At 38.0% G+C, this 17,055-nt stretch overlaps 2 protein-coding genes across 2 annotated transcripts; both read right to left on the bottom strand.

The window, feature by feature from the left end:
- Positions 1–6,541: 6,541 nt before the first annotated feature.
- LOC121983214 lies at positions 6,542–7,453 on the bottom strand. Its single transcript, XM_042536169.1, has 2 exons — positions 6,930–7,453; positions 6,542–6,843 (listed from the first exon to the last, which is right to left on the bottom strand). Exons 1-2 carry the CDS (start codon positions 7,413–7,415, stop codon positions 6,835–6,837), a joined length of 495 nt encoding a protein of 164 aa, XP_042392103.1. The 5' UTR covers positions 7,416–7,453; the 3' UTR covers positions 6,542–6,834.
- Positions 7,454–9,951: 2,498 nt separating this feature from the next.
- LOC121979983 (calmodulin-like protein 30) lies at positions 9,952–10,530 on the bottom strand. The gene has a single exon (XM_042531954.1). It carries the CDS (start codon positions 10,528–10,530, stop codon positions 9,952–9,954), a length of 579 nt encoding a protein of 192 aa, XP_042387888.1.
- Between the last annotated feature and the right edge of the window lie 6,525 nt (positions 10,531–17,055).

The following is a 17,055-nucleotide window of genomic DNA, read 5'->3' as shown; positions in this document are numbered from 1 at the left end:
ACCCAAAAAGACATAAATAACAAACTGAGAGGCTAATTTATTACGCTCGACATATGGACGAAGGATGAAGTAAGTACAACCAAAAACACGTAAAGAGGAATAGAGAGGAGCATACCCATACAATTTTACAAAAGGTGACAAGCCTTAATTGTGCGAGGTTGGAATTTTATTAATCATGTGAGCAGCGATAAGAATCGCTTCCCCCCTAAAAAGTACTAGGAACACTAGCAGATAATAAAAATGAATGGACTGTTTCAACAAGTGTTAGAGTGTATACTAAAAGTCTAGCTTTTGTATAAACATTTATTTAGAAATAAAGAATCACAATGGTCAAATATCTATATTTATTTGTTAAATGTAATTTATTCAATTAATTTATATAGTAGACAACATGGTGTGTGGTATCACACACAGAAGATCATGTTGCCGGTTCTTTATAAATTATAAACAATTGCTCGCGACTAAAATTGAAAGGAACAAACCGTTGAAGTAGTCATAGTGTAATCAAGTATTAGTTTATCTTAACTAATAAATTACACAGATACACTCCAAGTGTATTGAGTAGGACCATTTTAAGTAAGTTTTTTTTATACTGACTTGATAAAAGAACTAGACCTTAGTTATTATGGAAGTGTGTGCTCTTAATCCTAATATAATAACAAACACATATATTTAATATTTATTCTTTTAATTTATCAATGGGTGAGATTTAGTTCGATAAATCAATAGGTCCGATAAGTTGGGAAATGATATTACTTATAGTGTGTGTTGTTGATTATAGAAAGAAACTGTGTCATAGTAATCTAGGTTGAGAATGACCCCAAAAGGAGCTCATAAGGATTGCCATGTTAAACCCTGCAGGTGGACTTAGTCCGACATGACGATGAGGTTGAGTGGTACTACTCTTGGACTAAGATATTAATTAAGTGAATTGTCAGTAACTCATTAATTAGTGGTCATTTGACATCTTAAACACAGGGAGACTAACACACTCATAATAAGAAGGAGCCCAAAATGTAATTTGGGATTGATGTGGTAGTTCAATAATAGTTCTTTATTGGAATGAATTATTATTGATGAAATTAATTTGTGTGTTCGGGGCGAACACAGGAAGCTTAATTTCATCGGGAGACCAAAATCAATTCCTCCTCTCGGTCCCTATCGTAGCCTCTTGTATATAGAGATTTATACACACCATATACCCACTTCTTACCCACCTTTATACCCATCCTATTGGGGCCGGCCAAGCAAGCTTGGAACCTAAGCTTGTGCCGGCCAAGTAAATAGGATGAGTTGAGTTGGTGTGGCCGGCCCTAGCTTGAACCCAAGCTTGGTGTGGCTGGCCACATCATATTAAAAAGGGATTTTTATTAAAATTATTTCTTATGTGAATTCCACGATTTTAAAAGAGAGTTTAAAATTTAAATCTTTCCTTTTATAGCTTTCTACAAAGGATTAAGAAAAGATTTGAAATCTTTCCTTATTTGTAGATTAAAAGGTGGATTTAATTTTAAGAAAACTATCCTTTTTTAACCATGTTCATGATTTAAAAGAGAGTTTAAAAATTAAATATTCTCTTTTATAAGTTTCTACACAAGATTAAGAAAAGATTTGATATCTTTCCTTATTTGTAGATTGAAAGGAGATTTTAATTTTTAGAGATAACTTTCCTTTTTGGAAATCATCCACATGTTTAAAAGAAAGATTTTAATTTATAAAATTTTCTTTTTACAAACCACCATGAAGGGAAAAATTATTAGAGAAATTTTTTATAAATTTCTGGAAACAAATTAGGAAGTCTTAATTCTTGTGTGAATTAAAAATTTCCTTGATTTGGGGATTGTAGGTGGCCGGCCATTGTTATTAAGAAAAGAAAATTATTTTTAATTAAATAATTTTTCTTTTTCATGGCAAAGGAATTAAGAAAGTTTTTTATTAAAATTTCCTTATTTGCCAAGACCAAGGATTATAAAAGAGGAGGTAGAGGTGCCTTCATGGCTAACGACTCTATTCTTTTTCTTCCTCTCTTTTCTCCTTGGTGTGGTCGGCCCTAGAGGTTCTCCCTCTCCTCTTCTCTTCTTCTTTAGTGGCTGGTTTTATCCCCTCTTGGAGCTCTTGATGGTGGCCGGTTCTAGCTAGGAGAAGAAGGAGAGAAAGGAGGCTTTGTTTCTAGCATCCCTTGGAGCTTGGTGGTGGTGGCCGGACTTCTACTTCTCTTGGAGAATTATGGTGGCCGAATCTTGCTTGGAGAAGAATGTGGCTTAGGTGGATTCTCATCTCGGTAGATCATTGCCCACACAACGTCCGGGATAAGAAGAAGAATATGGTAGAAGATCAAGAGGTTATTTACTTACAAAAAAAGGTATAACTAGTAATTGTTTTCCGCATCATACTAGTTTTCTTTGTATAGTTATTTTTGGAAATACCAAATATAAGAGGCATATGATTCTAGAGTTTTCGGATTTGTTTCGAATTTGTGTTTTCTTTGTTTTCGAATTTGTGATTCGATTGTTCTTTTTTGTTAACCTAGAGTTATTTAAGGAAATTAAATATTAGCTTTCCTTAAAAGGCTTTGTCTAGGCGGTGGTGGTTGTTCTCATATCCAAGAAGGTCATGTGTCTCGCCATGCAGTCCTGGAAGCCAATTTTGGAAATTATATTTAATGAAATTAATAACATAGGTGGATTTGAATCAATAGTGTTAAGTTCTGCTTGCGATTCAAATCTAAACCATTAAGAACAGATAAGTTAAATTTGGAATCAATGATGTGAAGTTCCGTCTGTGATTCCTAATTTAACTTCTAAAGAACACAATAAGTTATTTAAGGAAAGGTTCGATACTTATACAAAATTTTTGTACAATGGAGCCAGTACGGTTTTCCTAGGACTAACCAACAACAAGATGCCTATGTTTTCGTTCAACCACATTATTTTGTTCAGGAGTATCTGTAGAAAAGGTTTGATGAATAGTATCATTAGAGGCAAGTAAATGTAAAACATGATTCGAAGTGTATTCATCCCCCTCCCCCCAAATCACAACGAAAACACTTTATGACACTAGCATGTTGAGTTTTCACAAGAGCTTTGAAGTTGGTAAAAATGGTAAGATAATCAGACCTGTGTTTTATAAGATAGGCCCAAGAGTAACAAGTACAATCATCAATAATAAACGAAACCTAATACCTTGACCCCCCCCCCCCCCCTCCCCCCTTTCGTAGGAATAGGAGAGGGTCCTCACACATTAGAGTAGACAAGATCAAATGGAGTAGAAGAAAAAGAAAGACTTTTAGAAAATGGTAAGGCAGAAAATTTGACCTATTTACAATCACTACAATCAGAAATATTAGAACTTTTTAAAGGTCCTAATGCTCCTGTAGAAACTAAAAACTGCAAATGAGACGCTGAAACATGACCTAAATAAGAGTGACACAAATAAAAATCAAAAGATGATATATCCACACTCGAAGCTACAACTTCACTTTGAGTTGATCTAAAACATAGAGTCTTCCTTGCCTACAGTCTGTCCCAATCAACCTCTGAGATTGCAGATCCTGAACATAACAATTAGATGAAGAAAAATAGACTAGGTATCCAGACTTACATAATTGACTAACAGAAACAAGATTTAAAGTAAAACTTGGAATATAATAAATATCAGTAAGAGATAAAAAAAGATGTAATAATTGAAACGATACTTACTAATGACATAGGAGTATCATCAGCAGTCATAATAGATATAAATGAACAGAGAGAAAAAAAAAAAATAAAAGATGATAAATTAGATGACATATGATGGGAGGCACCAGAGTCCAAAATCCACAAGAATGAAGATATACCTAAAATATCATATGATGACAAACCTATATGAGAGAAAACTGACATGATAGAGGGTTGCGAAGTAAGGAACTGTCGAAATTGTTCCAACATATATGGATCAAATTTTCATGAAGCATAAAGAATCTTAGACAGAAAAGGATGTCAAACGTAGAAATCGACAGCACAGGACGTCAGTGTCAAAATCAGTAGAAAAAGACGTCAATACTGAAATCGGCAACACAGGGCGTTGGCACCGAAATCGGCAACACATGGCGTTGGCACTGAAATCTAGGGATGTAAATGAACCAAACAGTTCGCGAGCTATTCGGAGCTCGATTCGGTAAAAAGCTCGTTCGAGTTCGTTCGTTTATCTTATCGAGACGAGCTCGAGCTCGATTTCGAGCTCGACAGTTTTATCGAGTCGAGCTCGAACTTAAGGATATTCGGCTCGTGAACTCGCGAACATGTTCGTTTATAGGCTCGCGAGCCAAAAAAATGAGCCTTAAAACGAGCCTTAAATAGAGCCAAAAAACGAGCTCTAAACGAGCAAAAAAACGAGTTCTAAAACGAGCCCTAAAGAGCTTTAAAATGAGCCAAAAAAGAGCTCTAAAATGAGTCAAAAACGAGCTCTAAACGAGCCCGAGCTCGCTTAACGAGTTAGGCTCGTTAACTTTGATAATCGAGCTAATAACGAGCCGAGCTCAAACTGTTCGCGAGCTTGATAATTCTAAAACGAGCCGAGCTCGAGCCTTGTAATAAAAGCTCGATTCGAGGTCGAGCCGAGCTCGAGACTAATACTGTTCGGCTCGTTTACATCCCTACCGAAATCGACAAAAAAGAACATCGGTGCTAAAATCGGTAGCATAGGACGCCGGTGTCAAAATCGACAGAAAAGAGTGTCAACATCGAAATCAGTAGAAAAGAGTGTCAGCATCGAAATCGGCAAAATAGAACATCAGTGTCGAAATCGGCAAAAAAAAATGTTAGCGTTGAAATCGACAGCACAAAGTGTCGGCACTGAAATCAACAGAAAAAGATATCAGCACCGAAATCAATAACAGCAATAGGAGACAGCAGTAACAACAACAAGCAATAACAAGAGACGATAGAAAAAATTAGGTCAGAAAAAAAACCAAACTATAATATCATATAAATTTTTTTTAAAAAAATAACCATATTATTAAAAATTAATATAAGATATAAAATATAAAATCTTATATACATAATTATTTTATTGGATAAGGAGTGATTTTCACAGAGGTCATTTAAAATGACCTTTACATCTCGGTTTCGTAATTTATTTTCTTTTATCTCGCTCTGGAGCCTACGATAAAAGAGATTAAAAATTACCTTTTTACATGGATGATGGTCTATAGAAACTAATTTCCGACATGTGGAAAAGATTGCTCTGGGAACTTAAATGGCGAGAGTTGTGCGAGTGCAGATCCTTGGCACCTGGCGCCAGGGATTGCCCATCTATTAACTCAAAAGACACCTAGTCAAGCCTTTGCCTCGCCTCAAAAGCTCGAGTCACTCGTAATTCAGACAATGGATATTCTCGCTCAAAAAGAATATCATATTCTACTATAATAAAAATATATATATATAGTAGAAAAAGTAATTTTTTATGAAAATAATAATTGAGGATGTATTTATTTATTTAACTTATACGCGAGCCACCGAAAAACTAGTGGTGCCAATCCAACATCCAATTCCAAGAACCTAGACAACTTAAGATAGCGCCAACAAGCATGCATGAAGCTTAAAAACCACACGATCCAGACAGATCACGGCCACGAACCAAATGGCGATGCGAGATGAATCCACATCCCAATCACAAAGTACCAGAATATAACCCTTCACGAGTTTGCAGGCAACGGTTGCAAGAATCCCTTCACTTTAGCCTGTGTAGCTAACTAGCTTTTGCGATGGTGTCCGGACGTGCTGTCGCAACCTCATGAGGACGACGGAGCTGCATGTGTCATGAGTACTCGTGCAGAATGGAACCATGCATGCTTCGCTAGCTGCAGCACCGGTGCAGGTCAACGTCCCCAGTCTAGCTCAGACGATCGATGCCTCAAAGGCAAGAACGCGACGCAGGCAGTGGCATGTATGGTATGGCAGTAGATCAGGGAGCTAGATAAACAGCGTTCTAGTCTCTGCCAGTCCATCTCATGCACTCATATATCTTCACACTCATCTCTTAATTATTTGGTTTAATTACTGTGTATGGAAATTACTTTAATTACTATACAGTGACATGTACTTTAATTTACTATACAGTCATACAGAGACAAGTCAGATTGTCCGTGACCTCCTCTGCTTCCATGATCCTATTCTATGTCTGAATGTCGAGAGCAAGAACAGGGGAAAATCCCCAGAGGCAACAGCTATGAATTTAATTATATTGCATAGATGGATTTTAGCGGCTTCTGATGATGTGGAAGTATCAGAATCCATGTAAAAAAAACATATATAAAAATCAACTGGTGGCTAGCTCATGGTGGTAGCTAGAGACATGAACTGGCATGATTAGCAGCTCTATATATATATATATAAAACAGCAACACTGTTTCGGGTCTCCTACCGAAGATGGGCCGAACAATGTTGGTGCCAGATCAATGCCATTCAAGAGTCGCATTCCTAACGATCCCGACTCAGTGTATCATCACGAATTGAATAGGAAATTTATATATAATTTCCTCGCACAATTACACAGATCAACGAGAAAGTTTAATGCCATCCAAGCTAATTCTTACAGACAAACAACCCACTGACGTCTAGGAATTGAAAAAGACGAAAAAGTTCCAGTTACTTAAAATTAAGTGAAGCGGCGCCGCCCCCCATCTCGATGAACAAACAAAACACCAACATAAAGATGGAGGGAAAAAGAAATTAAAAGAGAGAAAATGTTGATATGTGGCTAGCTAGCTAGCTAGAATAGTGTCATTGATCAACTGTTTTGCCGATGTCACAGCGTCCGGATGGAGCTAGCTTTTGTGTGTTTGCATGCGTATCCTCATAGTTCCTGCAAGCCGCGCGAAAGAAACGATGAGACCATGAGTTTTATAGAAATTAAGTTGATTTCGGAACGACGAAAATGTCGAAGCGGACCTGCATTGCCTTGCCGAGACGCGCATCTGCATCCCCTGCACCGCCTTCGCTTTTATCCGTCTTCTTCAATGCGGAGCCACGCGGCTTCTTCAGTCCGAGAAGCTCCTTCCACTTGATGGACGTGGCGCCCTTGGGCGGCCGCTCCCTGCCGTACGCGGAGGCGGCGACTCCTCCGGCGGAGTCTTTTTCGCGGAGCTCATCGCGGAGAGTGGTGAGGCCGCCGCCGGCGCGGCCGCTGGAGCCTGAGCCGTATGGGTCCTTGAGCGGCAGCAGCCTGCCTTTGGAGAAAAGCTGGTCGGCGGTGATCATCGGGTGGCTGCCGACCAAGAACTCGAAGTTGGGGTCCGGCGGCGGGCCGGCCGGGGCCCTCGCCGCCGGCACCTCCATCAGGAAGTCGCCGGAGAAGGAGATGCGGGGGTTGGTCATGGGCGAACTGGGAGGTGCGCTGCCTCCGCCGCAGAGACTCTGGTGATCCGGGTCAAACATGTGTCGTCGATATTATTGCATGCCATCAAAAGATCGCCCTCATCTTTGTCATTGATCTTGTCGTGAGATATTTAAAGACATACTGCAGCATCCACCCAAAAAAATATATGAATACGTACAAACAAGAGAGATGTACTTGGAGGGATCTGCCTGCGACTATTTAGGACGCAGTAGATGTCTCTGTGTGCACTCGTTTCAAATTAAATTACGAGTCAGAATTTATTAATGCATGCATGGGCTGCAGTGTAGAAAAGTCTAGAGTAGCATCTAGATGGGTATATATATAATAGATTTCCTGCACTATTTACCAAATATATAGGTAATATTTACAGATATTCATTAGTTACAGCTAGCTGATACATCTACTTTTAAAAAGGACATTTACCTGATCAATGATCAAAGTTCATACTCATGCAGCAAGAAGATCTTGAACATGTATCTTCTCACTCTACATTAACATGGGAGCAGAACTTATGTTTTGTACGTTTAAAGCTGCAATTCCATGCATGCACTCGTCGTTCCTCTTTGAAATTGGTTGTAGAGGATCTTTTCAATCTCGGAAAAAGAAAGTTTATTTGTAGGTCCTTTTGATTAATTTTTGTTAATGGAAAAGAAAAACAGAGGACCTGCAGTAGCTAGATAGCTAGCCAACGTATCCACTATCCAATGTGTATGTTTGTTTAGGAGAAACAAATGATGTAATGAATGAGAGAGAGACGAAGATGCTTGGTTGGTGGCGGTGGTGGAAATGAGCAGAGCATGAAACAGTGACCTGGCCCGCAATTTGTCAAAGGCTCGGAGATGGAAAGATTGAAAGCGAATGGAGTGAGGATTGACCAGGTCAAAGTGAGAGGACCTTTTGATTGATGTGATATCCCCATCTATCTTTCTTTCATTCATTCTCTCTCTGTCTGTGTTCTTTCCTCAGCCTCAGTGCAGAGTTGGGCGGAGCAGAGAGTGAGGCATCAGCTAGCTAGCACTTAGCAGCGAAGGTGGATGCGTTGACTGGTCATGGAGGGGGGTTTGTTTGTTAATGGGGAACGCGTGAGCTGGCGATTACGACAAGTTGATTAGACCACGTGATGCGTAAGAGATATCTCGCTTTGTTTCCTTCCGGTGAAATAGGAGCTAACAAGAACCGGGCCCACTCTTTTTTTTTTGTCGTTTTCCTTTGAATCTCTCCCTCCCGCCACTTCTTTTTTCGGTTTGATTCCGAAAACGGCAAATATGGATTCGTCGTATTTCACTCAAGATTTGAAATTTACTCTGATGCTCCAATTAATTTCGAATCAAATCAAGTGATATTTAGTGGAAAACCTTTTTGTTATATATATATATATATATATATGGACATCACTCTTTCAATCATTTCATTCAGTATTTAATGTCACCCGTTATTAATTAAAATTATCCTTGGTCACATTGTGTGACTGAATGAGATCATCTTATGAATACTCCATAAAATTTGCATTCTCCTGTAGATGAGACAAGAACTGTACGGAGTCTCCATCAACAGATGTTCTAAAGTTAGGTGGTTCCATCATTCAAATCTGTATCTTGAAGCAAAGAACAACACCAATCTTGAATCAAGAGGTTAAGTGGTTTGGAAGATTATGTATACTCAAATGGTATATCTCCGGTTCCTCCTGCCTCGTTGTGCCAAATTCTCTGTACCATGCGAGTATGCAACCAGTTCCCTTGAGGCCTTTTGTGCCCTCGTAGTGCTACCTTCTACGCTCCCTCTTTCCAAGGATACCGCGCACTGTTTTCATATTGTTAAGGATGGAGCCTGCCTTTGTATATATGCGAAGCAAGCTAAGATTAGTCAATGGTCAACTGTTAACAACAACACTAGTAAATTCAGAGAATCTTTGGCAACTAGCTGTTTGGGGAAGACCACTGCCATGAATGCTTAGGAGCAACTAATTCCAGGAAATGCTGAAGTTTCTTGGAACTTGCATATATACACTGAACCAGCTGCATTGGGTTTGAGGAACACCGGCAAAGGACAGGGTCACTGAGTCTTTTTACAAGGCTTTCATGTGCGTAAATAAACTCCCCTGTTTCCTTAGGATTCATGCACCGACACCAATCTTGTTCTTTATCACTCAGTACTTGCATAGTATGTATGCAAGCTAAGTAGTGATATGGTCAGGTCATAATAGAAAACGAGGCCTACTCGAAATACTTTGAGTGCAGTGCCTAACTTTGTGTTTGCATAGTATATATGCGAGATGACGATTCTCAATATTTTTTGATATCGAGAGTATTCTCTATGCATTTTAGATAAATGTATTTTAAATTGTTTACTAGGTCATAATTTATATAAAAGAAGAATAAGAATACTTACTGTTAAATGAATAAATGTTTACTAGCTCATGTTATTATCAAGGAACTTGAAATTAAGTCACTAATATTTGTGCCTAGATTTTAATTCATATTTACTCGGTCACAGATTTATTGCAATCAATTAATATTTACTTGGCAATCGATCTCCCAAACAACAATATGCAATTAATACGCATTTAGTGGTCGATCACATGAGCTTCATGGTGCTGGTCATCATCTCCATGAACTCGTCCATGTCCACCACGCCGTCCTGGTTCTTGTCCACATGCCTCACCATCCTCTTGCAGTCCTCCAGGCTGCAACTCTCCCCCAGCCTCACCATCATCTTCTGTATGTCGGCGGCACTTATCCGGCCGTCGCCGTCCTGATCGAACATCCAGAAGGCGCTCTTGATCTCGCTGCTCCTCACCCCGCCCTTCCTGTTCACCTCCATAAACTCCCCGAAGTCCACCACTCCGTCTTTGTTCAGGTCCGCCGCCCACAGCATCCGCTTCGCCTCCTCCTCCGCCTCGCAAACCTTTTTCTTCTCGTTGCTCTGGAGGTGGCACGTGTGCGTCATTTTCACCAGCCGCTCGAGGTCGCCCTCGTCGATCTTATCCTTTTGGTTCGAGATTTTGTCGAACACCTTGCGCAACTCAACCTCGTTCGGCTCGTACCGCACGAACAAATCGGACACCTTCGAGTCTCGCAACGCTGACAGGGATTTAAAGACTTTTAGCCCCTTGTCCAAGTTGTACTGGAAATCAAGAACCCTCAGCTTGGACATTTTCAAATTTATGTACAAGTTTAACAAACTAGCTATAGATTGGAAATTTATAAGAACGACGGCCGGCGCTGCATGCATATGCAGATTCCTGAAAGAGGCAGAAAGGCTTGGAGATTCATATCCTCTGCATAAAGCGATGGCAAAGCTGTGTCCGTGCTCAACGCCAAACCGAAAGGTAGAACGAAAGATGAAACAGTCGTGGGGGAAAGAGGAAAGCATCAGAATCTCTTGGCAACGTCCACAAGATTAACAAAAAGTTATTTGGATTGGAATAATAAACATAATCTTTTCTATATGAAAGAATATTATTCATTAACTTTAGAATATATTTGATTTTACCCAAAAATAGAGAAGATAACTAGCAGAGAATGGTGGCTCTAATATTGATCAAATAAGGACTTCTCGCTATCCAAAGATGACTCTAAAGCGCTCCTACATCTCAAAAAGAGCATTAGTTGCCAGGTCAGGGAAGGATTCCGACGTTGATCCTCCAACGCTCAAGTCAATAATTGAGTCAAATCAAATAAAATGAATGAACAGTAGCAAACAGTATGTAAAATTACGTAGTATCGTATATCTTCGTCTATAGATGAAGACCTCTTTTTATAGTGTTATTGTTATGTACAAATCTCAAAGTGTTTTCGAAAATGGCGAGCTATAAAGATACTTTGACGCATTCAAAAAATATACTCACAATTTTTGCGTTTGACAAATAGGAAACTTCGAATGTACAGTTTGCCTGTAGAATATTCCATCCTCCATGGCACAAAATATCAAAAAGGGAATATGAGGTCGTTGGGTTGAGGGAGTCACTATATATTTAGCTGATAATCTGACCTAACCCCCCCCCCCCCCCCCAAGTGTCCCGATCAACCATCACTCGTAGGTACCACCTGGACCTGGTTGGATTAGAGAACTATAGCCGAAGACTCAGCCTTCGCTCAAACTCTCCCTTAGGCCAGAGAGCTCGGATAGACTGAGTATCCAATTGGTCCGATCGGACATATGGTCCTATCGGCTGGATTACTCTGCCGGGGTAGCTAACTGTGCTATTTCTGAACCAACCTCCTAGTCTGGTCGGCTATCTCTCGGCCGAAGTAATCAACTATGCTAGCTTTAGAAGTTGGACATCTCTTGACTTTGACTACCATGTCAGCCAGCCTCCTAGACTGTGACCTACCTTGGTGGAGGGCATCTTAACCACCGTATCAATATTCCTAAAGTTTATTCTTAGTATATAGTCATAAAGATAAGTGTCTCTTAAAAATTCTCTTTGTATGTGTCTCTTAAAAAGTTTCTTTGTATGTATAAATATCCTTATATTTGTCATTTAAATGAATCAAGATGATTAAGAATAATTGTTATTGAATTCTCTTTCATTCTCTATAAAAAAAATACTTATCTTCATTCTCTCTAATAAAATGGTATCAGAGTCAAGTTGAAGTGCTCAAGTAATGGCCAACAATTGAGCTTCTTCTTTTCATTTTCCTCGTCTCACAAAAGAGAATTATAAGACATGGTGTCTAAGGATGAAAGCATTGCTTGGTTCCCAAGATGTATGGGAGATTGTAGAGAAAGGCTATGAGAAGTCTCAAAATGAAGATAATTTACCTCAAATAGAGAAAGATTATTTATCATAGACAAAGAAGAAGGATCAACAAGCCCTCAACCTCATCCATCAATATTTGGATGATTCCATGCTCGAATTTGGGAGATATTGGCAAATGCTCTCCAATGTGTTGACAAAGTAAAGAAGGTAAAATTTCAATCACTAAGGTATGATTTTGAAGCATTGTAGATGAAAGAGTTTGAAACTATTATGAATTATTGTTGGTGAAGACAATTGTTAATTAATTGAAAAGATATAGAGACAAAATAGAAGATATACACGTTATAAAAAAAAGTGATTCATTCTTTAATTCATAAATTTGATTATATTGTATGTAAGAAACAAAAGACTTAGGTGACGTTTGGTTATTTCTTAGGAATAATAATGGGAATGAGAATCATAGTATTGTGGAATGAGAATGAGTATAAGCATGGATATCACTTTTAAAAATAATATTTGGTTAGTTGAATATTTTTTATCGAAATAAATTAAAATTTCCTTTTTTACCCTTAAAGGAAAATAAGAGAAAAAATTAGATGTGAGAAAAAGTTGAATGTGAGAAAAAAATATGATGAGAGAGAATAATGAAAGAGAAAGTATGATAGAAAAGAATGAAGAGAGGGAAAGTGTGATGAGAGAAAATAAGAAAAAAAATCTGATAGGAGAGAGCATGATGAAAAGATGAGGAGAGAGAAAATATTATGAGAGAGAAAGAGAAAGTGTGATGGGATAGAATGAAAGAGAGTATGTGATAGGAGAGATTGAGAAGAAAGAAAGTATGATGAGAGAGAAAATATAATGAGAGAGAATGTGTGATGAGAAAAAAATAAGAAAAGATACTCTGATGGAGAGAAAGCATGATGAGAGAGAATGGGGAGAGAGAAAGTGTGATAGGAAAAATGAACAGAGAGAAAGTGTGATGATAAAAAACGATGAGAGAGTGTTTATGGTGGCAAAAGGCGAATATGCTCGCCCCTAACGCCCCCGCTAACCCGTCCCAAGGCTAACACGGATGAGAGAGTGTTTATGATGGGAGAGATTGAGGAGAGAGAAAGTATGATGAGAAAGAACAAGGAGAGAGAAAGTGATATTAAAGAAAAATTAAACAATATATTAAGGGTATTTTCCTTCAATATTTAATTTTCATTCTCATTCCCTTCAAAACCCAAGGCAGGAGGTGAGTTTCATCAATACCTAAGTTTTTGGGTTTCATTTCAAAATTTTAATTTTATTCCCATCAACTAAATACAAGGTTTGGGAATGAATTCATTCCCTCATTCCCAGACCCCTAAACCAAACGTCACCTTAGATTCAATGACTATTGAAGAATTGGAGGGATATGTTGGTGCAATCATGCCCTAGATGAGAAGTTTCAATGATTGACAATTATTTAAGTTTAGGTTAATACGTTGGATCTAACTTGAGTTATAAGTTTGCATGACAAGAGAAGCCCAAGAAGGTCAAGAGTCAAATTCTTGGCAAGATGAAGTCCTTACAGGTTGGAAGACTGGATGCAAGTCAAGAGAAGTCCAAAAACATCAAGGGTCGAATTCTTGGCAAGATAAAATCCTTGCAGGTTGGAAGATTGGATGCAAGGCAAGTGAAATCCACGAAGGTCGAGGACCGGATTCTTGGCAAACGGTGGGAACCCGAGCAGATCGGATGCTAGGGTAGACGAAGACCCAGAGATGAGAAAACTCTAGGCACAAAATCTAGGAAACAGGAGGTTATCTGGCATGAGGTAATTAAAATTGATTGATGTGTTTATCAATCGATTGGTAACCGATCGCAAGCACTCAATGGTTTCCCAAATTGATTATCCAATTGATTAGGCATTAGCCTAATCGATTTGTGCAATCGATTTGCACACTCTTGGTGATGCACAGAGTTTCCAAATCGATTGTCCAATCGATTAGGAATATATTAATCAATTGGTGCAATCGATCAAAGATTTTCTATAACTCATAAAAGAGTTGCCAAATCGATACTTAATCGATTGCCTAATCGATTAGGTCTATACTAATCGATTAGTACAATCAATTAGAGGTTTTCTGCGAGTGCATAGAAGCATTGCTGAATTGATTACTCAATCGATTAGGCTGATTAGCAACTATCTACAAACGCACAGAAAGTTGCCAAATTGATTGTCCAATCGATTAGCAGGCTTTCTTCGTGAGGAAAGAAGATTGTCAAATCGATTGTGCAATCGATTAAGGTTACCAATCAATTGAAGACTTCCACCAATCAATTAAGATTCAAAATGGAATAATCTCAGCCGTTGATCTAAAGTCAATGGTCGTTCAATGGATATGTCAAAAAAATCTGTAATTGATTAAGAATTCTTTCTGATCAATTAGCTGTGACAAAAAGCTAAGAAACAGTTAGATTTTGAAGTGTTCAAAAGGGAAGATTTGAGCACAAAGTGTGTCACTATTCTATTGCTCACAAGTGCTCAAGAAGTGTTCAAGCTCTCATCCTTGCTACTTCTTCAAGCTACTCAAAGAGGAAGAAGTTGCACTAAAATTATAATATCTTCTCTTCTTCTTCCTTGTGAGCTATTTCATTTGACAGAGAGAGAGTTGTAAACTGTGTAAGGTTTCTTCACCTTCGACGTTGTTCCGAGAAAGAGAAGTTTTATAGTAGATGTTATTATCATGATGTGGATCCTTGGATTAGTCACCTCAAGAAAGTCAATACTAAGTAAGCACAAGGAGTTAGCATTGCTTCTAAGTTTCTGCCGCACAATCAAGAAAATCAAGAAATCAAAGAGAGCTATTCCCCCCCCCCCCCCCCCTCTCTAGCTCTGTCTGTCCTAACAAGTGGTATTAGAGCTTAGTGGCTTTTGAGAACTCACATCCAAGGAAGCACAAGTTTAGAGCTACAAGATGTCATTGAAAGAGAGACATAGCACTTCTCGACCACCATTCTTCGAAGACAATAACTTTGCTTACTGGAAGAGACGCATAAAGTACTATCTCATAATCAAAATTGTCATGTGGTTGTCAATCATGGAAGGATTCATGGCACCAATCGAAGATGAAAAAGTGCTTGAATTTTCAAAATAGACTGTTGAACAAAAAATGAAGGTTCAAGCTAATGCTAAGGTGATCGTGACTCTTCAATATGGAATGAGCTCGTAACAACTCGGCAAGATTGGACCTTTCAAGAGTGCCAAAGCTTTATGGGACAAGCTCATTGAGCTAAATGAAGGAACCAAGGATTCAAGAATTGCAAAGAGAGATCTTCTAATAAACTAACCATAGAATTTCATAATGAAGGATGGAGAAACGGTAAGTTCATTATATGGGAGATTCAATAAACTTCTAAATAGTCTCTATTCAGTTGGAGAAAGTGTGGAGAATCAAGATCTCATAAGGTATGCACTAAAATCCTTCCCAAGAAAATCATTATGGTCATCAATGGTGGATGACTATAAGGTTTCAAGAGATTTGTCAATGGTAAAGTTAGATGAGTTATTTTATGAACTTGATGCACGAGCAAGCTAATGCAAATCATAAAGAGAAAGGTATAACATTGGTTGTAGGTGAAAAAACCAAGAAGAATCACAAAGAAAAGAAGGAGAAGAAGGAAGAGTCATCTTCTGAATCCGAGCAAGATAGTGATAGTGATAGTGATAAGGAGCTATCATCAAGTGAAATGGCAAATTTTGTCCAAAAAATGATGAGATGCTCAAGGAAGTTTGACAAGAAGGACGTCAAGAAGATCTTCAATGATGACAAAAGAAAAAGTAAACCTCTTGTGGATTCAAAGTCTAAAACTGATATAATTTACTATAAATGCAAGAAAAAAGGGCACTACAAAACAGAGTGTATAAAATTAAAGAAGCAAGAAGAAAAATTAATAAGAAGAAGGTCTTGAAAGCCACATGAGATAAATCATCTTTGAGCTCATCGGAAGAAGATGAAAGGAAGAGTTCAAGGCACGTGACACTCATGACCTTAAGCCATGTGGAAGATAGCAAAGGTGAAGATAAGTCATGGGGAGGATATGGAATCTTCAAGTGAGTCATCATCTAGTGATGATAAGATAATCTCACCCAAGCTTGATAAGATGTATGTTACTATTACATGTTTAACTAATGCTATAGCAAAATCAAAAGATAAGGTTAAAAAGTTACAAAATGAATTGAAATCATTTAAGAATGAAATTATACCATGTGAAACTGGCATGCATCATGAAAATGACATGAATGAATTTGATGAGCTTAAGAATGATAATGTATCATTGAAATTATAAGTTGATAATCTTAGAAGTGCTTTAGGAAAGTTTACTTCAAGCTCTAAATATTTAGACATAATTCTAGGAGCTCAGAGGGGTGTTTACAACAAAGCGGGTTTATCGTTTAAATCACAACATAAAGAAGTCAAATTCATGTCTTTAGGTAGTAGAAACCATGTTTCAATAGTTAAAATCGGTCAAGTTTGGGTATCCAAACAATTTGTTGTTGATGCTACCAGACTCAAAATTTGGGTACCAAAATATTTAGTTTATCTTGTTTAAATAGGCATGCAGTGAGGGGGAGTATCCAATAATATAGTTTATAGATAGTGGATGCTCTAGGCACATGATGGGAGATTCATCAAAATTCTCATTATTTAGATACAAAAGTAAAGAAAGATACCATTTCTTTTGGTAATAGTGATGAATTAAAAGTCATAGGAATAGGAGATATTAGAATTTCTAAAAAAATTATGATAAAAAATATTTATTAGTGAAAGGCATGGTCTTTAATCTTCTAAGTGTTAATCAACTATGTGATTCAAGTTAGAGAGTTGAGTTTAACTTATCTCAATGTCTAATCAAGCATAGTGAACTGAACACTATTATGCTCATAGGCCATATAAAAGAAAATATTTATTAAGTTGAATTATTTGATGCTACTAATGTGTTTGCTA

The sequence above is a fragment of the Zingiber officinale genome, chromosome 5A, assembly GCF_018446385.1.
Source record: "Zingiber officinale cultivar Zhangliang chromosome 5A, Zo_v1.1, whole genome shotgun sequence".
NCBI lineage: Eukaryota > Viridiplantae > Streptophyta > Magnoliopsida > Zingiberales > Zingiberaceae > Zingiber > Zingiber officinale.
The sequence above is the reverse complement of the archived record's forward strand: the minus strand, read 5'-3'. Positions and strand labels throughout refer to the sequence as shown.